The sequence below is a fragment of the Chiloscyllium punctatum genome, chromosome 16 (genome assembly GCF_047496795.1).
Source record: "Chiloscyllium punctatum isolate Juve2018m chromosome 16, sChiPun1.3, whole genome shotgun sequence".
NCBI classification, from domain to species: domain Eukaryota; kingdom Metazoa; phylum Chordata; class Chondrichthyes; order Orectolobiformes; family Hemiscylliidae; genus Chiloscyllium; species Chiloscyllium punctatum.
This window is the reverse complement of record NC_092754.1, coordinates 5766707-5787840: the sequence shown is the minus strand read 5'-3', so window position 1 is coordinate 5787840 and position 21134 is coordinate 5766707. Positions and strand designations below refer to the sequence as shown.

Below are 21134 nucleotides of genomic sequence, written 5' to 3'. Positions count from 1 at the left end.
TGTTGGGAAATACTACACACTGACCTTTTACTCTGAGCCTCTTTGCCCAAACAGCTTACCTGGCTAAAGCCAATATCCATTTAGTAAGTCGAAGGTGAATAAACCTCTAGTCCACAGTGATTTCCTGATTTTTCAAGTATCACATATTGATCAAATTTGAAGTGATTTATCAACAATAACTCCAAACATCAATGTCTGGAGTTCAACTAAACTGTCCAGAGGTGGAATTGGCATTTTTATAATGAAAGCAGAAGGTGGTGGAGTATGATTCTATCCAGCTCCACACGAAGGAATTATGCTGTGTTGTCACAGTGCACCACTGTTAGTATTCTGGTCTCCCAGTTGGGTGTAAAAAATGATTGTACCATTACATTTAATGAAATAAAATGCTTCTGTTTTAAGATGTAAGGTGTAATTTCTTCTGTGGGTCATTAGTGTTTGAATTCTGCCTGTCTAGCAAGCAGTGGAGGCTATGCTGTTGAATATATTCAAGACTGCGATACCTGAGGGATTCTTTGATCAAGAATAGAGTCAAGGGCTAAAAGAGATGGGCAGGAAAATGGAGTTCAAAGCATATCAGAACAGCCATGATCTTATTAAATGTTAAAACCGGTTTGAGAGGCCAAATGGCCAATTGCTGTTTTGTCCTTTTTCCGGTGTTGGATAGGTCTGTCACTGATTATCAACTATTTTATTAGGTGTTGCACATAGGAGCCAGAGCAGTGAAGGGGTGAGCTCACTCAGCAGTTCCCCGTCAAATAGTCTTGAAAACCAGTCTCAGAGTCTCTCCCGATCTCAGAGTATGGATATCGATGGTGTGTCCTGTGAGAAAAGGTAATCAACCTGTACATTGACAGACTTCAAATTTGTATATGTCTTCTGTGTAGTAATCCATCTAAGGTCAATTTAAAGAAGTAATGATTGAACAGGATAGTTAGAAAATGTAAAAGCTGCTTTCTTAAAGCAAAACACTTTTGCCCATGACAGTCTTGGCAAATAGAGTTAAGGAGAATCCAAAGAGATTCATTAAGTACATTTAAGGGTAAAAGAGTAACTAAGGACAAAATAAGGCCTCTTAAAGATCAACGTGGCCCACGTGAGGTTGTAAGATAATAAATGAATATTTTATGTCAGTATTTACTGTGGAGAAGGATGTGGAAACTAAGGACCTTGGGGAAATAAATCGTGATATCTTGAAAAGCATTTATATTACAGAAGGAGTGGTGTTGGAGGTCTTAAAATGCATAAAGCCCTACGACCTGATCATGTTTCCCAGAACTTTATGGGAAGCTAGTGAAGAGTTTGCTGGGCGCCTTGCTGAAATATTTGTACCATCGACAACCATGGGTGAGATGCTGGAAGACTGGAGATTAGCTAATATGTTGCCATCACTTAGTGGTAAGGAAAAGCCAAGGAACTGTAGACTGGTGAGCTTTACGTTATTGGTGGGTAGATTGTTAAAGAGGATTCTGAGGAACAGGATTGATCTGCATTTGGAAAGGCAAGGACTGATTAGGGATAGTCACATGGCTTTGTGCATGGGACATTGTGTCTTGCTGACTTAATTGAGTTTTTTGAAGACGTGACAAAGATGATTGAAGGTAGAGCGATAGATGTTGTCTGTGTTGACTTCAGCAAAGTGTTTGACAAGATTCTGCATAGTAGACTGTTAGCAAGGTTAATCACATGGAATCCAGGGAGACCTAGACAATGGGGGACACAATTGATTTGAAGGTAGGAGACTGGTGGTAGAGGATTTCTTTTTGGACTGCATGTCTGTGACTAGTGATGTTCCACAAGGATTGGTGCTGTGTCCACTATGTTTCATCATATGTATAAACGATCTGGATGTGAATATAGGAGGTATGGTTAGTAAATTTGCAGATGATGCCATAATAGTTGGTGTAGTGGGCAGCGAAGATTATCTTTGAGTACAATGGGACCTTGATCAGATTGGCAGATGGAGTTTAATTTATGTAAATGTTGCATATTGGTAGGCAACCATGGCAGGACTTGTATATTTAATGTTAGAACCCTGGGGAGTGTTGCTGAATGAAGATACTTAGGGGTGCAAAGAGACCCAGTTCCTTGAAAGTGGAGTCACAGGTAGACAGGGTTGTAAAAAAGGCATTTGACACGCTTGCCTTCATTGGTCAAAGCATTGAGTCTAGACGTTGGGGTGTCATGTGGTAGCTGTACTGGACATTGGTGATGCCATTTTTTTTTGAACACTATTTGGGTTATAAGGAGAAGTGAATAGGCTGGGCCAATTTTCCCTGGAGCTTTAGAGGCTGAGGAGTGATCTTATAGAATCGTGAGGGGCGAGGTCTCTTTCCTGGGATGAGGGAGTCCAAAACTAGAGGGCATAGGTTTAAGGTGAGAGGAGAAAAATTTAAAAGGGATCTGAGGGATAACTTTTTCACACAGTGGGTTGTGTGTATGGAATGAGCTGCCAGAGGAAGTGGTGGAGGCTGGTACAATTGCAACATGTAAAAGACATCTGGATGGGTATATGAATAGGAAGGGTTTAGAGGGCTGTGGGCAAATGCTGTCAAATGGGACTAAGTTAGATTGGGAAGACTGGTGCAGAAAAGTTCAATTAAAGGGAATGTTTCTGTGCTGTATGACTCTTGAGCCCGAAGATTTTTGTTCATAACTTATGTGCTAAGTATTAATGCTTCCTTACTGCAGATGATTTGAATGTTTATTGTTGAAGATCTTGAGGTAAATGTGTAAATGATAAATTTTAATAGTTACATGAATCCACGATTTGACATAATTGGAGAACTTGAATACTATGTGGTAAATGTAATAACGTTGGAATGAATGGCAGTTGCAGTCTTTGGAGGATGTTAATATCATCAATGGATCTACTTCAATAAAAAAGGGAAAATTGAGCTGTACAGATTGGTTTCTAAGTTAAAGTTACAGCAAATTAATAGTTAATTACTACACGGATGAAATAATATGTTTCTCCTCTAAATAGCATGTCTCAAGTGGATGTCGACTCAGGAATTGAAAATATGGAAGTTGATGAGGGTGATCGACGGGAAAAAAGGAGTTTGACTGATAAGGTACAGTTCCTGATGCTTATGAATTTTGTGTCTAATTTTGCAAGGGGTTGATATTAATGGCTAAATTTTAATGTGTTTAAAGCTATGATGTCAAATTCTTTTCCTTAAGTTTCAGATTTGAGTATGGCTCAGAAGACTAACAAACTAACAAAGGGTGGCACGGTGGCTCAGTGGTTAGCACTGCTGTCTCACAGCACCAGCATCCCAGGTTTGATTCTAGCCTTGGTAACTGTCTGTGTGGAGTTTGCGTGTCTCCCCGTGTCTGCGTGGGTTTCCTCCGGGTGCTCCGGTTTCCTCCCACAGTCCAAAGATGTGCAGGTCAGGTAATTGGCCATTGTGTTAAGTGCATCAGTCAGAGGGAAATGGGTCTGGATGGGTTACTTTTTGGAGGGTTGGTGTGGACTCGTTGGGCCGAAGGGCCTGTTTCCACACTGTAGGGAATCTAAACATATAAACTCCTTTTGATCTGTGAAAAATTGCTAATGAATAATGAAAACATTTGAGTTTAACTTTGTTTACACTTTTGAGTTTTATCTGTGAAGAGTTTTGTGGTCCTGACTGCTCTGCTTAGTGAAACAGCAAATAAATGATTGTCAGTTGGATGTGGGAGAATGAACACTTGCTTTTCATTGAATCCCTACAGTGTGGAAACAGGCCATTAGGCCCAACAAGTCCACACCGTCATTCTGAGGAGTATCCCACCCAGAACCATTCCCCTACCCTATTACTCGACAGTTCCCCTGAATGATGCACGTAACCTCCACATCCCTGAACACTATGGGCAATTTAGGATGGCCAATTCACCTGATCTACGCATCTTCGGATTGTGGGAGGAAACCCACGCAGACACAGGGAGAATGTGCAAACTCCACACAGACAGTCGCCCGAGGCTGGAATCGAACCTGGGATGCTGGTGCTGTGAGGCAACAGTGATAACTACTGAGCCACCGTGTCTCTTTAAAAAAAGCCAAACCCTGCTGATCTTGAGGCAGAGCATATTTTGAATAGGCACATTTTATACCAGGAATTTCTATAGAAATGTTTACCGTTGAGATCATAAATTTATGGTGAATAAACTTCAACTGCATTACTCATAACAGATTTAATATACAAAACCTATCATAATGAAATATTGAAGGAAAACTGTAAATTATTGGCTTATTAGTTTGTAATTGAACTCTGGACATATCTATTGGCACATCAGGTATTTAATTAGATTTCATGGCAAGTTTATCCAAACTCCTGTGCAATTAAAGTTCTTGTACCTGATTGTTACCCCATCAAATGTTTTTGGCCAAGGTGGAAGGGGGAAAATACAATTGAGATCAATTCTTTTTATTAAAATATTGGGTTCTGGCACCTTCTTTCTATCTAATGATCTGCATTCTCAACTTCTGAGTGAGCAACTCTGCTATTGTGGATACTTGCTAACTGCACCAGTCAATTCGTGATAATTACTTTTGTTTTTAGGAACCCTCATTGGGCTCAGATGTGTCAGAAGAACAAGCACTTTTGCTAATATGTAAAATCTTCCGGGTCTCTTGGAAGGAGCATGATAGGGATGTAATCTTCTTACCTGGTTTGGCTGCAGAGTTTAAACAGAATGCAAAAGAAGGTGAGAACTAGCAACATTAGTGATATGACTTCACAAAACCTTTACCAGCCAAGGTCAGCATTCAAGGGCGATTGGAAAAGTCACACTCTTCCTTTTTGTTTGTATTTTGCCTCTCATACCAACTCTCTGTTCTGATGTTAGATTTCTGGATGCTACATTTCATGTTGGAGCTGTGCTCTCCTACATCTCCCTGTTTCGATAAATGTTTAGCATCTGGGAGTGTATTTGCTGTTCGTACATCTGTAATAGAACATGTGTTGTGTGGGCCTCTCTAGTCTCGGGGTAAATAAGGACGTGTAACTGGATTCCCAGCTAGCTAGTAATAAAATAAATTGTGTTGTCCATTAGTAGAGGGGGAAGATATCTCTGCTGTTTTCCCAGTAGGATTAAATAATAGGATTACTATCTCTAGCTCGAGAGGCGTGAAGTCGTAAAGCAACTGAGCAAATGAGGTGAGAGATATATACTATCCTAACAGGAAACATATTCAACCTTGCCTGCTTGTTGACTTTTTGCTGCTTTAGTTTTTTCAGACTGGAAAGACTTGATTGGCCAGATTCTAATGGAGGTTCTGATGCTGTCCACTCAAATGCCCGAAGATAACCCATTTGCCAGTCTGACTGCCACCTCTCGACCTATTGCTGCAGCTGCAAGGTCACCTGACCGGAATTTGCCTCTTAACCCTCCATCAAGTCATGGAACAAGTCCCATGTTTTGCAGCCCAGGTTCTTTTGGTGCCAGTTCTTTATCAAGGTAAGTGTACTAAGAGTCCAGATGTTTTCTGGACTCTTAGTCTGTTCAAATATTCACCAGTAAATTAAAGGTGTGCAATAGTATATATCTCATCAGTATTTAAAAATTAGAATAAAAAGTATCAGTGACAAAATGTGGGAGATGGTGTAGTGAAATAACCAATCACAATTTTCAAACCCCTTGTTGGTCTCTACAAGTCTTCTGTGGATGGCTATTCATGATTTGGGCCATTTTTATAATTTGAAATATGATTTGCAGAAGAATTTAAAAAAAAATTTTGAAAAACGAATACTTGTGTATTCCATTTGAATTGAATTTATTGTCACGTGTACTGAGGCACAGTGAAAAGCTTTGTCTTGCAAGCAGTACATTCAGATCACATAGTTAAGTAACATAGATAAGAAAATAATAGATAAATAGCGTCAAAAACAAAAGCACAGGTACAGGCGAATTTGGGAGTTAGTGAGTCCATTCATTTTTCTAACAGCAGTAGAGTAGAAACTGTTACGAAACCGACTGGTGCATATGTTCTGGCTTCTGTACCTTCTCCCCAATGGTAGAGGTCGTAGAAAAACATTACCAGGGTGGGATGGATCTTTGAGAATGCTGGTGGCCTTTCCTTGACAGCAGGCCTGGTAGGTGGATTCTATAGGTGGGAGGTTGGCCTTTGTGAGTGTCTGGGCTGAGTTCACCACTCTCTGTTACCGTCTCCGATCTTGAATGGCACAGTTACCATATCAGGTAGTGATACATCCAGACAGAATGTTCTCGATGATGTACCTATAAAAGTTGGCAAGGGTGTTCTATGTCATGCCAAATTTCCTCACCTGCTTGAGGAAGAAGAGACATTGTTGGGCCTCTGTAACCAGTGCATCCACATGAAGAGTCCAAGAAAGGTGGTTGTGGATGACCAGTTCCAGGAGCTTGACACTCTCCACTCATTCCACCTCTGTGCTGTTAATGTGTAGGGAGGCATGAGTAACATCCTGCGGAAAGTCAGTAATGAGTTCTTTAGTTTTGCTGGCATTGAGAACTAGGTTGTTTTCCGTGCACCATTTTTCCAGGTTTCCACCTCACGTCTGTAGTCTTTTTTTGTTGCCATCTGAGATTCGACCAACTATGATGGTGTCATCAGCAAACTTGTAAATGGCATTAGTCTGGTAATTGGCGACACAGTCATTGGTATACAGTGACTATAGTAGGGGGCTGAGTATGCACCCCTGAGGGGATCCAGTGTTGACTGTTAGTGAGGATGAAATATTGTCCGCAATCTTCACTGATTGTGGCTTGTGGGTCAGGAAACTGAGGATCCAGTTGCAGAGAGTAGGGCTTAGTCTGAGATCACTAAGTTTAGTAATCAGTCTTGAGAGGATAATAGTGTTGAAAGTTGAACTGTAGTCAATGAGTAGGATTCTTACAAACTGTTCTTGGTGTCAAGATGTTCTAGGGAGGAGTGATATGACATCTGACATGGATCGATTGGCCTGATAGGCAAATTGGAATGAGTCAAGTGTTGTGGGGAGGCTGGAGTTGATTAGTACCAAAACCAGGCAGATGTGGGTACTGCAGATGCTAGAAATGAGAGTCTAGGTTAGGGTGGTGCTGGGAATGCACAGCAGGTCAGGCAGCATCCGAGGAGCAGGAAAATCGATGTTTCGGGCAAAAGCCCTTTATCAGGAATGAAGGCGGCGGGGGCGGGGGGCACGAGGAGAGGTGTCAGGGAAGGGGAAGGAGGAATGAGGAAACTGGTGAAGTCCACATTGATTGCCTTGGGTGGAAGGATTTAGAGACTGAATGAATGTGAGGGAGTGGCGATGGAGGAGGCTCAGGACCTGCATGTCCTCGGCAGAATGGGAGGGGGAGTTGAAATGTTGGGCCACAGGGCAGTAGGGTTGATTGGTGTGGGTGTCCCGGAGATGTTCGTCAAAGCGTTCTGCCCCCTCCCTCCCCAAACCACTTACCCCAGTTCCAACCTTCCAGCTCAGCACCATCCTCATGGCCTGTCCTACCTGCCAATCTTCCTTCCCACCTATCTGCTCCACCTTCCTCTCCGATCTATCGCCTTCATCCCTACCTCCATCCACCTATTGTACTCTTGGTTACCTTCTCCCCAGCCCCACTCCCCTCCCATTTATCTCTCCACCCCAGAGGCTCCCTGCCTTCATTCCTGCTGAAGGGCCTTTGCCCAAAACATTGATTTTCCGGATCCTTTGATGCTGCCTGACCTGCTGTGCTTTTCCAACACCACTCTAATCTAGTACCAAGACCAGCCTTTCAAAGCACTTCATAACCACCAAAGGTACGGCCATTGGGCAGTGGTCATGAGACATGTTGCATGAGCCGCCTTAGGCACAGGGATGATGTTGGCCCTCTTGAAACAGGCAGGGACAGTGGCTTCCTACAGGGAGAGGTTGAAGATATCTGAGAAGATCTCTGCCAGTTGATCTGCACATGCTCTGAATGCACAGCCTGGTACTCCGTCTGGTCCCATCAGCTTTCCTTGGATTCACACGAAGGAAAACTGATCTGACCCCTGATACAGTGACTGTTGGGCAGGTTCATCAGGACCTGTCAGAATAGGTGTTAACCTCTCCTTTGAAATTCTGCTCAAAGCGGGTATAGAATGCATTGAGACGATCTGGGAGGGATATGTCATCATCTGCTATCTTGCACTGTCTCTTTTTAGAATCTGTGATGTCGTTCAGTCCTTGCTATAGTTGCTGGCTGTCTGTCTGGGTCTCTAGTTTGGACTGGTATTGGTCCTTGGCTGTCTTACTGGCAACGTGAAAGTCATACTTGGATTCCTTATATTTGAGTGAGTCTTCTGATCTGAAGGCCTCACGCCTGGTTTTTAGCAGGTTCTCTGTCCTGATTCATCCAGGATTTCCTGTTGGGGAACACCCGGATTGACTTCTTCAATATGCAGTCCTCCACACGTTTGCTGATCAAGTCTGTGACAGTGGTGGTGTACTCGTCCAAGGTACCTGCGGCTTGTTTGAACACGGCCCAATCAGCCAATACCAGACAGCACTGGAGTTGATCCTCTGCCTCCACTGACCAGCACTGGACCTTTATCCATGAGGGGTTCTCCTGCTTGAGCTTTTGCCTGTAAGCTGGGAGAAGAAGCATGGCATTGAGGTCGGAGTTCCCAAAATGAGGGTCGGGGATGGAGCGGTTTGCATCATTCACAGTGGTGTAGCTGTGATCTAAAATGTTCAGGCGCCCGGTGGGGCAGGTGGTCCTGGTTTTTAGCAGGTTCTGGTGGTACTTGGGCAACATCTTCCTTAGATTGGCTTGATTGAACAACAAACAGGGCCTCTGGGTGTTCTGTCTCGAGGGTGTTAGTGATGGAGTACAGCACATCCAGAGCTCCCTCAACCTTTGCTTGTGGCAGTTTGTACACAGCAGTGAGTATAGCAGCGGTAAATTCTTATGGTAGATAGAAGGGCTACACTTGATGGTGAGGAATTCAAGGTTTGGGGAGCAATGGCTGCCCAGTGTTTCAATGTCTGTGCACTGCAAATTTTCATCTTTCTGATCAACTTTATGATGAAATTCAATGAATCTGCCTTGATGCGTCACTTATGTTTAATTTATATTGTCATCCCATTCATTGATTGACTACTTTATTTTTCTAATAGCTAAAGAAGCTAGTGTGATTAATAATTGCCTGTTGGCAAAACCTCATCAACTCGCTGCTGGACTTTTTCTCCTGATTAATATTTCCCATGTAATGGTGCCCTTTTTCATTTACCAAAGTGTTAACTCAAAGAACTTTTGGAGAATGTGGTATATGGTCAAGTGCTCACGTTCTGAATTTGCTTCAAGAATGGTGATGCAATACTTGTACCAATTGGCACCAGTAATTGGCAAAATTACTATATAAAATAAGTGTGTATCCCTGATTTAAATGTAGACGTTTGTACGGCAGTTAGCTGAGATTTTAGCATTGCTACAGGTAATTGCCCTGCAATTATAGGTTTGCATGGGCTTGCTTGCTATGTTTATATTTTTAGAAAACGATGAGTAAACCACTACATAACAAGTAATTGGGGTATGATGGTCATGTCCTAGTGATTTTTACTTTTCAGAATTTATTTATAAGAGTAATTTCAATTTTGTTTAAGTGCAAAGGAGGAACAGATTTATTTTTCGCATATTTTTTGTCTACAATAGTTTCAGCAACTGATAAGCTAGTTCTTGTGATGTCTGCTAGCCATGTATCATCCTGTTTCTGTAGTCCACGCTGACAGGAGGAACCTATGACACAACTAAGATTCATGGTAGGAGAGAGGCTTGAGACAGAATAAAATCCAATAATTTTGATTGCGGTTTGTAAAAATCCATAAATAATTCACTGTTCTAAACTAAATTTGTGTTGTGAATATCATCATAAAGGGATCAGTTAGCTTCATTGGCTGAATGGCTGATTTGTGATGCAGAGTCATTGCCAACAGTTTCTATGCCAGCTGAGGTTACTGTGAAAGACTCTTCTTATCAATTCCTCCCCTTTCCTGAGGCATGGTAACTCAGGTTAAACCACCACCAGTCATCTCTGACCAATGAGAGAGCAACCCTATGCTCCTCTGAGACTATGGCAACTTTACCCGTTAACCTTTATATTTTGTTCTTGTGGAATTGGAATTAATGTGTCACTCTCAATTTTGGTCTTCAATTGAGGGGATGCAACAGGTTAATGTAAAAGATTTTTAAAACTGTAGTTATTTTCAGTAACATTAAACATCTTTAAATTCTGCCTGCTAATCAATTCCCAGACCTCTGAGTTCAGGGCAACATGTTTCTTTGAATATACTTGAGGCAGAGTTGAGATAACTTTTTTTTCTGATAATGTAGACACTGATTAGCCTAGAATGGGACTGCTCTTATGTGAAACAAATATTTCTTCTCCATAACATCACTACTGCAATTTAATATAAAGTTTTATCAAAAATGTCTTGATGTAAACAATTAATTACTTAATTGTTGATTTAGTGAAGGGGCAAAAAATGCAACTTGTCAATGGTTCTAATGGTTGAAATCTACTTCATTGGTGTCTGTTTAGCTGTAAAGGTGTAGAAGTCAAGTGTAAGCTGTTATTGAATATGAACAAGCTGTTCGTGACTACTCTCAAATTAGCTTATTTTGTGAATGCCTGTGTATTATAAGAACTTCTCTTAATTCAGAGGGGCATCTATTTGCAGAGCTAATTGGGATTAAATGCTTCAGCTGTAGTTGAATTTCAATATGTCGAAAAGTAAATGCAGAGCTTTTCTACTGAAATTCTAATGTTACAAACTTGGTAACCTCTTTTTCATGTTTTCATGTTTTCATTTTTCTTTCTTCTTTCTTTCTAATTTCTCTCTATCTCAATACTCTAGTCTGTATGGAACCAGCCCAAGCTCTCGATCCTTTACAGCAAATCATCCTTCCAAGATTGCAGGCAGTGCGAACCAGCAGCCTAAGTTTGCAAGCCCTGTTTCAGTGACGCCCAGTTCTCCATGCCAACGTACAATGGCTCCTCGTTCATCCTCCGTTCAGGCCAGCTCTTCAAGACAACCATCATTGGCCATGAGCTCCCCACCCTTATTCGCAACTTCTCCCAGGCTAAGAAATGTTGGTACAAATCCGTTGCCAATCACACCTGTCACTTCTAGCGCACAAACTGTGGCCAGTAGCCCTTCTTCGATCCAAATGAGTTCTCCAAGGCAACAACCCACCGTAATGGGTCCACCATTATTTCCAGTCACTTCTCCAGCAACTTCCCGTTCTGCACTGAGCCCGCTGCCACTTAGGTATTGTCAACTTATAAAAAATAATATTGTGAGCTCTTTTAAATATCTTGACTTTACAAATTTAGAATAAATGTTCCAGTTTTATTTATACAGAAGTGCAAATTTAAGTTACTTAGAGAAGGTTGCCAATTAAATTTTCAAGGCACTTGAACTTTGTTCTGGTGTGAGAAATTTAAAATAAGACTTTAAACTGTTTTTCTAACAAGGGCCTCTTGTTTGGAGCATCCCTATTTTGACAGCTTCCAAATTAAATTCACTTAATGAATGAATTTTGCTACCTCTATGCAGCCTACAGAATATAGCATTTCAAAAAAAATCTAAAATGCTTGGAGAGTAGATGTGTATCAACGAATTATCACTGATTCTGTATTCCATTGAAACCCAATTTATGCAAATGACAAGATTGAATAATTCTATTTTCAGCTCAGGAAGCCATTAAACATTTTACTTTTTAGCATTCTGCATTGATAATATTCAAAAATGCACAAGATGAATGGAATACATTTTAAGTTTGTGTTGGAGGATACAAGACCGCAATAATCAATTATGAAAGATGTGTGAATGAGGAAGACTGAGAGGGCAACCAGTAAAGTAACTGATGGGGGAATGAGAGAAGCTTTCTTGTATAAATCTTTCAATAAATAGGTACAGGTTCGTAGAGCAAGGTTAAAAAACTACTTGAACATTTTTTTAAATAGAAAACATCATTAAGGCATGAGGAATATAAAGTATATCATGCAAGGAGTCTCCAGTATATACAACTGCTTTTCTTCCTTCAAGTTAAATTGCACAAAATAATATTTGTTATAATGGGTTGGCTATTAGTTATACAACATCAGACCCCAATCCCTTCAGTAATGCTGAAAGTTACAGCATATAGAATTCACTAATAATGAATTTCATTGTTCATTAGCTTATTATAGGACTTGATTTTTAATGCATTCGTGCATTATATTTAAACACCATACATCTGAAACAAATTAATTAATCTTCATGTTTTGACTTGATGTCTCCTTTTCTACCCCCACCCTCCAAGCAATCTTGGTTTGTGTGCTAAATATCTCCATTTTCCCTCTGGTAGTATCTACAGCAATCCCTTTTCCCTTCTCCTCTTGGCTCTTTCTGATTTACCTGAGGACAGCAGTGACGATGATGATGATGACGGTGATGATGAGGAAGATGATGTTGATTTGTCTAGTGTCCAGTTTGGTTCCAGGTATTGGTTGTACATGCCTGGCAGCTTTTACTGCAATGGGCATGGGTTAAGCATTTGAGCGTGCAACTAACAACAGTGTGTTTTATTCTGGTTTTATAGGTAGCTCCATTAGGTACTTGTATTACCTTCACTTCTCAGTTCATTATCAAACATTCTATCACTTTTCCCTCATTTGTACACTGTGTTTTGTTTGAGTTTTGAGCTTTTGCTTCATGCTGTAACTGCTGTGCTGGGAAAAAACTGGAGAGTAAACCCTGTTGGTGTAACACAGTTGAAAATATATAAATAAACTTCTCAGTAAACACTGAAATTCCTTCCCACTTAGATGGTAAACCAGATGCAAAGATGTGTACAGCTGCAATTTCAAATAATACCACCTCCTTTGTTGTTTGTTAAATGTTGAGTGCTTAATGGTGTGGATTATGACTGCAACACAATGACATTTCATTCACGATGCTGCATGCTGGGTCTCTAATTTACCACGCTGGTATTTTGCCCTTGCACTCAAGTAATTCTTGCCACTTTGAATAAAACTGAAATATTGTGGTGACAGACATTCATCTACAATCATAGTTATTAATGACCCTACTATTGATTTCCCCTATTGAAGGTTAAGAAGCAATTAAATGGTTTTGTCAAAATGCATCCTCAGTACTGATACAAAGTTGCAAATATAATTAGTTACCATAATTAGATAACTTTCTGCAAACCTAATACCCAGTGGTATTGAAGCTTCTTCATATGTTGATTGTGATAACTGTGGAAATATATTGTGGTTTAAAGAGGTGGTTGTTTCATTCACGATATGATCGGGCATGTTTTAGTCATTATATTTCCTTGCTGATAATATTGGAAAGTGCTCTTGGATGCCAGGAATTACCTTTACAATAAATGAGAAGAAAGCTGAAAATACACTTTGAAGCTATGACAGAGGACTTCTTGCATGCCAAGACAACAAAAGTGGCATGCAATTGACAGCTAAGTGATGCCACAATCTATAGACTGGATCTCAGCTCTGTAACCCTGTCCCATGCAGTTCTGACTGGTGGGCACTTAACCAATTAACTGCAAATGAAGGTTCCGCAAATATCCCCATTCTCTAATGAAAGGAGCCCAGAAAATGAATGAAAAGATGAGGCTGGAATATCTTTCTCCAATTTCAGATAGAAATGCTAAGTGAATGACACCCCCCCCCCAAGAGATTCCACTCTTTGGCCATTTTGATTTACACGATGTGCTTTCAACAGTTTATTGATTTCATTGGGTACTGCAAAAGCTGTGGCTCTAAAGACATTCCAGCAATAGTTCTGAAGACTTGGGCTCCAGTATGAGCTTCTCTCAAGCTAAACTGTCCCAGTATAGCTACAACACTGGCACCTACCCAACAATGTGGGAAGTTGCTTAGATGTCCTGTCCAGGCACAAGCAAAACAGATTTAAGCTGACCAATTACTGCTTTAATTGCATTGTGATGGAAGATGTCATCGACACTGCTATCAAGCAGCACTTGCTTAACAATAACTTGTTCATGGCTCACTTTTTGGATTCCAATGGATCCACTCAGCTCCTGACACTTCCAGTCTTCGTCCAATCATGGACAAAAGAGCTGAACTCGAGGAAAAGTGAGTGACTGCCCATGATGTTAACAGTATTTGACAGCGTGAGACATGTGTTAAGGCTTCCAGGAGTGGATTCAGTGGCAGTTAGGGTACAACTATTTGCTGATTGGAGTGCTATCTAACTCAAAGGAATATTATTTCTGGTTGTTGGAATCCAGTTGTCTCCGTTATGAAACATTGCTGCAGATATTTCTTGGATAGTGTCTCAGTCTCAACTGTCTTCAGCCGTTTCAGTGATCTTCTGTCCATCATAAGGTCAGCACTGGGAAAGGTGTTCAGCACCATTTGTGATTCCTCCGATATAGAAGCAGCCTGTGTCCACATACACTGACATTTAAGCAAAATTCAAGCTTGAACAGATCTGTGGCAAGTACCAAATGTGACACATGTGCCAGGCAATGATCATCTGCAACACGACAGAATCTAGCTGTCTCCCCTTAATGTTGTGGCATTACCATCACTGAATTCTCTACTGCCAGCATCCTGGGGACTACCCTTGACTAAAAACTGAATTACACCTGGTAGCTAAATACTGTACCTAAAATGATGGATCAGAACCTAGGAATCCTATGACGAACAGCGCTCCTCCTGTCTTCCCAGTGCCTGTCCACCATCTATGAGGGATAGATCAGTGTGATGAAATACTCTCTGTATACCTGGCTGGCTATAACTTGACAGCATCCAGCACAAAGCCCCTTGCCTAATTTGGCACCAGTTTCAACATTCATTCCCTGTAACACCATGAAGTAATAGTGGTGTGTACCATTTAAGAAGACTCCCTTTGACAGCTGTCATCTATTTAAAATAAGTATAGCAGAAATATGGGAATGATACCACCTTCAAATTCTGCTCCAAACAATGTCCATCCTAACTTGGAACCACTGTTCTTTCACAAATTCCTACAAATTCTTAACAGCACTATGGATTTATCTGCAACACATGGACTCGTGTTCACTACCACCAAGGGTAATTGGGAATGGGCAATAAATGCTGGCCTAGTCAGCTATGTCCATGCTCGTGAAAGGAAAAAAGAAACAAAAGACAAGACCACAAACTGTATTTAAGAGAAATCGATTATAATTCACTAATGCTAATTAAATTAACCATCTTTTTGAACCAAGATGCATGTAGTTCACTACTTCAGGAAAGTTTGGAGGATTGTCTGCATTCTAACACTGCTGGTGCACCTTTGGACTTGCGTTGGTAATGCTGATTAAATGCAAGTCTGCTGAGCTGTTAGTATCCTACATATAGCAAGTTTGAGTTACTTAAGTGATTTTGTGGTACAACATTGCTTTAATTTTGTACTAATCTTTGTAAGTTTAGAGAGTTATCATATTCTGATTTGGGAGATGTTGAGGTTAATGGCATACTGCTGTCTAACCTTGGATAAGAAATGTCTCAATTCAAAATGTGAAATGAATGGCAACATACTGACATTTAATTTAGTTTTTCAAGCTTGTTTTAGGTTGGCATATGTTCAGTTGAATAAGTGATACTGCACAAGTAATATGGTAGTTATGTTTTTGAAGTGGTGGTGGTGGTAAATTAAGGTCAATCGTGAAGATTGGTTGAAAAACCAACTGTGGTCTGGCATGTTTCTGTCTGGCGCAGCCAATTTGGTTTATTTATTTCACTGTTTAAATACTGTTATGCCTTTAGTCAGTGTGCATTGAAAACTTGATCTTTTTAATATCAATACCTGGATGCATGCATGTTTGCTAACTTGATGCCGTCACACAAATTGTACAATTAATGTTAAGTATACAGATATGCATGTTTGGTTTGATCACCCTGTGAAAGGCTAACCAGTTGAATGGTTTCTACATGTTGTTTGTCCTATGATTAAGTGTCTGTTGTTAGTCTTTTTGCCAAAGGAACCAAAGTCTATTTTAGAATGGATTCAGGCTTTGTAAGTCAGTTGCTTTATTGTAGCTTTTTCAAGATGCTAACCCTAAACACTCGTGATCACCACTTTGATAATTGCATTTAAAGTGTATTTTAGAGAATACCCTGTTATACAAAGATGTAGATTTGAAGTACTACAAGATGTTATTGGTTCAACATTACGATTGAACATTATCTGTATCGTGGATAATACATGAATGTTCTCATCACCACAGTATCATATTTACTACTTGGAAATGCTTGATGTTTATTTCTTTTCCATTGCCTCCTGTCCCCAAACCAGTCTAGGCACGAGTGGTTCTTGTGCAGAATCTGGCAGTGATCGTTTCACAATTGAAGCATGTAAGGAGACTGAAATGTTGAACTACCTCATAGAGTGTTTTGACAGAGTTGGAATAGAAGAAAGAAAAGCTCCAAAGGTAAAATAATAAACAGCTTTTTTAATTAGTCCAGCCAGAAATGAACATGCAGTCTTGTTGTTCAGTCAGTACAAATCCTAACTGTTATGCTGAACATTACAATGTAAAATATCAAATGGGGCAGAGCTGTTTAGCATATTAAGCTTAGACCTTTTTATAGACCATATGGAATCCATTCAATAAAGGACTGAACCCAATCATTTGATCTCTCAATGAGCTTTACACCCACACATGAAGTAATTGAGCAAAATCCAAATATTTATCTGTATTTCTATCTTTACTGTTAAATCCTTCATTGCTGGCCTCCAGCTATGTAATTCTTTGTTTTTCCTTCTGGGAAAAGAGCACCATTTGCGGATAATATGAGTTTTGATCCACTGGTTCATTTCTGCAGTCTAGCTGCAAAATAATATTTATTCAAGTCATCCAAAGCTCTTGCTTTTGGTGGGGGGGAGGGAGGTATCTTTTTTTCAGGATTTATTCATTTTGATTGTGTTCTTCAGTGAAGCTGCTTTATTGTTATTGGACATGGTGTTAGTATCACGAGATTCCAACACTGCGTGTTTCTTGACCAGCTTTACTTTGAATAAATCTGCTGAGTTCATTAGAATAGATCATCAGGACAGGCCTGACAATAACACCCTCCCAGAAATGCTTTCTAGAATTCATCAGAGATGTACCTGTTTTGTTTCTGCAGCTAGCTTGGTAAATTGATGTATCTGGAGCTGGTAGTGCTAACTGAAGACAGCTCAGGTGAAGTCCATGAATTTTCTATGTCAATAAGATTAATTCATATATTATTTTGATGGAGAGAGGACATAGGAATTCGCTGAGGAAAGGAGTAAAGTGAGCTGTGATCAGCTGATAGCGGAAATCTTAACTGAAGCTACTGCTTGTTAAATTGACAGATATTTTGCTAGTAGCATTTTCGTTTCAACTATTTCTAAACCATGCAAATAGGAGTTGCATAGCAGCTTCAAATTTCAAATGAGCTTGTGTATCGTTCTCAGTTGGCTTGAATTGGTCAACATTGTTCCTTAATTTAAATTCATATGTCACAGTAGTTACAGTGCAGAAGGAGGCCATTCAACCCATCTAATTGACAAAGCTCTATCACTTTGTCCATCTCTTTAATTTCTCCTTATTGGTGCCTACAGGAAAGGATGAGATTCTTTAACCTATTTAGAGTAATTGAAGTCAGCTCAATTTGTAGATCAGTGTTTGGGAGCAGCGTAATTATTCTTATGGATATTGAGAGTGGCCAAGAAACGAATGTGCTGCATTTTGTTAACTGTGAAGGTATTTTTACATTGTACTGAATTCTGGGCCAGCATTGGCAGTTTGGTCATTGGGACCCCTCAAGCAGTAAATCTGTGTTCTTACAAGCCTTTGCCATTTTACTGTACCATGATGGGGCGGTTGATACTTCGAGTGCTGGAACACTGCTCGTGACTTCACAACTGGTGGCTAAAAATATATTTCAAATCAGTAAACATGTTGATTATGTCCAGCGTGATGTCACTTACATTTTGGATAGAAAAGCAGTGTAGTACTACTGTGCCATGTGATGTTTTGAACTGGAAAGTAGATCCATTTTCTTCATTCCTCTCCTGAAGAAAATACAAGTATGTCTTGGTATTGAGTAGCACTGACATTTGTGAGAAAATAGCTGCTCAGTAGATATGTTATCCGAATAGTAGAAGGGATGATTGACATATTGTTTGTGAATTTGGTGAGGTGAGGTGATTTAATATTACTCAACCTTTACCTCTGTCATCTTTTGAAGAATATGCTCCTTTTCCTGAATTTTGTGCACACTAAGTGATTGCAGAATGTCAAGTGTAACCAAAAATGTCTCGAATGTTTTCAGATGTGCAGCCAACCATCTGTTAGTCAGCTGCTCAGCAACATCCGATCCCAGTGTATCTCCCATACAGCTCTTGTGTTGCAGGGGGCCCTCACACAGCCAAGGTTAGTTTTTGTTGCTTATAACTGTACTTTAGTTTACTTACTAATGTGATTAAGATTGCGGGAAGAACACAAACGCCAAATCAAAGCTTGCCCTGCCAGTTAACCTGATTTCTATTTTTAATCAATTGCCAATTATTTCTTTAAGCTTTTAAAGAAATAGGGAATGCTTTCATTAAAATCTTTGTAGAACTGGAGTAATATCACTTTTTTAAGATTGTATTCACTGCTTTAAATCGCAGCATTGCTTAACGTATTTCAGTTATGAACAGAAGGCACTCACTAACTTCACTGTGGGAAAGGAGATGGTTTCAAACAGGAGATGTGGCATCATGATCATGTCATTGGATGAGTAATCCAAAGGCCTGGGAATAATCTCTGGAAATGGATCTCCTATAGCAGCAGATGGGATTTCACTTCCTAAATCTAGAACATAAGATCCTACCAGAACCTTAACCCTAAGGTTAACTAATGTCCTTTAGGAGCATTTGTCCAGTCATCCTTACTGGTCTGGACTACATGAGACTCCAGCCCCACAACAATGTGGTTGACTCTTAACCACCCTCTGAAATGACCTAGAAAGCTATAAGAGAAATGCAAGCTTTGCCAGCAGCGCCAACATCCCATAAGAGAACAAGAAAAAACTACATGCAAGGCAGAACAAACGTAAAAACAGTATTTGAGTCCGATCTGCTCCTTGTTACTTTTAACTGCCAGATCAGAAAATGATGCATCTTTTTTTTTAAAAAGTGACTTCTAATCACTATCCTGTTTCCTCAATGGGTCTCATATATATGATTTTCTTTTTATCCTTTAATGAGTGTAAGTATTTGACAGTGATTTGAATCAACTTATAGATCTTTTGAATGTAACTTTGTTTATGGAATCTTGTTTGTGCTCTTAACAGCTGAGTTTGTAGATGACTGCTTTTCGTATAATTGCATTATACTGATGGAGAAGAGAAAGCAATAAGACTATGAGCAGCATAAATTGTGCAGAAAGGCAAACTTTTATAGGTCAAGAAACTAGGACCAAAATACATCTCTGCATCTGTCCTCTTGTACAAGCTTGCTTATTGATTCTACAAGATATTTGAAGAATTAACACTCTTGATTTTCTTTTTAAACACTATTCATTTGTTTGACTTTCATATCTAAGGAAAATATCAAATATTTGATGTACATGGAAATGTTAAAGTGTTAGTTCCGGCTGACAGAAAAAAATGTCTTATGAATATTGCCAGGGAAGAAGTCTCTTAACTATCATCTTTTTGGATTTCCCTATCCTGCATTTTGCCCTTGTGTCTAGAAAGTCTGCAGTTATTTCAACCTTTGCATGAAGGTTTTGAAGAGTAATCTCAGCCATAAACCTTTAGTCCCTTTTACTCCATGGATTCTACAGCGTGTTTATCACATGTTTCATTTTTGTTTCCCATTTCCAACAATTGCATTTTTCTTCAGAAATTCTGTTGCTTTGTTCCCTTTGCCTATCTACCTTCATTTAAATCCTGCATGTCAACTTATTTATCCACAACCAAAATTGTCTTACCCTTTCCATTTGATGGTCCACAGATTCTCACAAATATTACAACAAATCTCATTGTTTGTTACCAGATCTGACTTGGTCATCAAAACAACATTGCACTTGGCCTCCATGACCAAATATTTGCATCATTCCAGTTTGTATTTGATGGTAATGACAATCTAGGAGTCTGCTTCTTAGCCATTTAAAATTTCTTCCCTCTGTTTCTCAACTCCATTGCCAAAAAGGAAGACCTAATGAATTCAGGTTGATTATTTGCCTTAAAAATTGTAATTTCACCCATTATCAAAATATACATCATCAGGAATTGAATGGGATTTCCATAATGTTTCTCATCAGTTACAAGGCAGAAGAATTGAAGGGTAAATCCAGTTAATATGAGATAAAACTATTGATTTGTTTACAGCTAGATCAGTCTGAGGAGCTAACAGTAGAATTTTTGTTCATACATTGAATGTCCACAAAGATCTATGAGCATTTTGTAGAAGCTTGTTCATTTTGAAATATTTACGATAGGGAGATGCACAAACCCAACTAAAATATCTGATAAGGTCTACTTGATTCTGGATTGTTCCACTTTGTGTAAATTTGTGATCCATGGCACAAGTCAGGAATGTGATGGAAGTCTCTCCAGTTGTCCACCTGAGTGCACCTTCAGCAACGTTTGCTGTGTTCACTGGTGACATCAGTGTGTACCATCTACAGTGTATGTTGCAGCAACTCACCAAGGCTACTTTGACGGACATCTTTTAAGGATGCAACCTCTATCAAGGAAGAGTGTAGCAGATGCATGTAAACATTACTTCCTGCAAGTTTCTCTCCAAACCACAGATAACATGTTCTGAAGATCACTGGACCCAAAACATTAACCTGCTTTATTTTCACAGATGCTGCCAGGCTGAAATTTTCCAGTTATTTCTGTTTTTGTTTCTGATTTCCAGCATCTGCAATTCTTTAGTAGTCTTGTTTCATATGTAATTCTGACTAGAAGTATATCATTGTCCCTTAACTTGAATTGAAACAAAATCCTGGAAACTCCCTGCCTAACAGCATGTGTGTGTATCTACACAGATGAACTGTAGCAGTTCAGGAATACAGCTCAATACCATCTTTTCAAGAGCAATTAGGGATGGTCAGTAAATACTATGAAGGAATAATAAAGGATGTTTGTCCTTTAATGCAATGCACTTCCTTTTTGTGCACTCTGCTTCACAAAGACCCTGATGAGC

At 39.7% G+C, this 21134-nt stretch overlaps 1 protein-coding gene across 2 annotated transcripts in view; it reads left to right on the top strand.

Moving 5' to 3' along the window:
* ube4b (ubiquitination factor E4B, UFD2 homolog (S. cerevisiae)) overlaps positions 1–21134 on the top strand; it is an 85564-nt gene that overhangs the window by 25789 nt on the left and 38641 nt on the right. The window contains exons 3-10 of one of the 2 annotated variants that reach the window (XM_072586102.1): positions 699–834; positions 2987–3074; positions 4545–4689; positions 5214–5442; positions 10821–11234; positions 12316–12450; positions 16260–16395; positions 18266–18366. In XM_072586102.1, coding sequence (XP_072442203.1) covers positions 699–834; positions 2987–3074; positions 4545–4689; positions 5214–5442; positions 10821–11234; positions 12316–12450; positions 16260–16395; positions 18266–18366 — 1384 coding nt within the window. The remainder of the gene's footprint in view (positions 1–698; positions 835–2986; positions 3075–4544; positions 4690–5213; positions 5443–10820; positions 11235–12315; positions 12451–16259; positions 16396–18265; positions 18367–21134) is intronic. The other variant, XM_072586103.1, reaches the window with a different exon arrangement.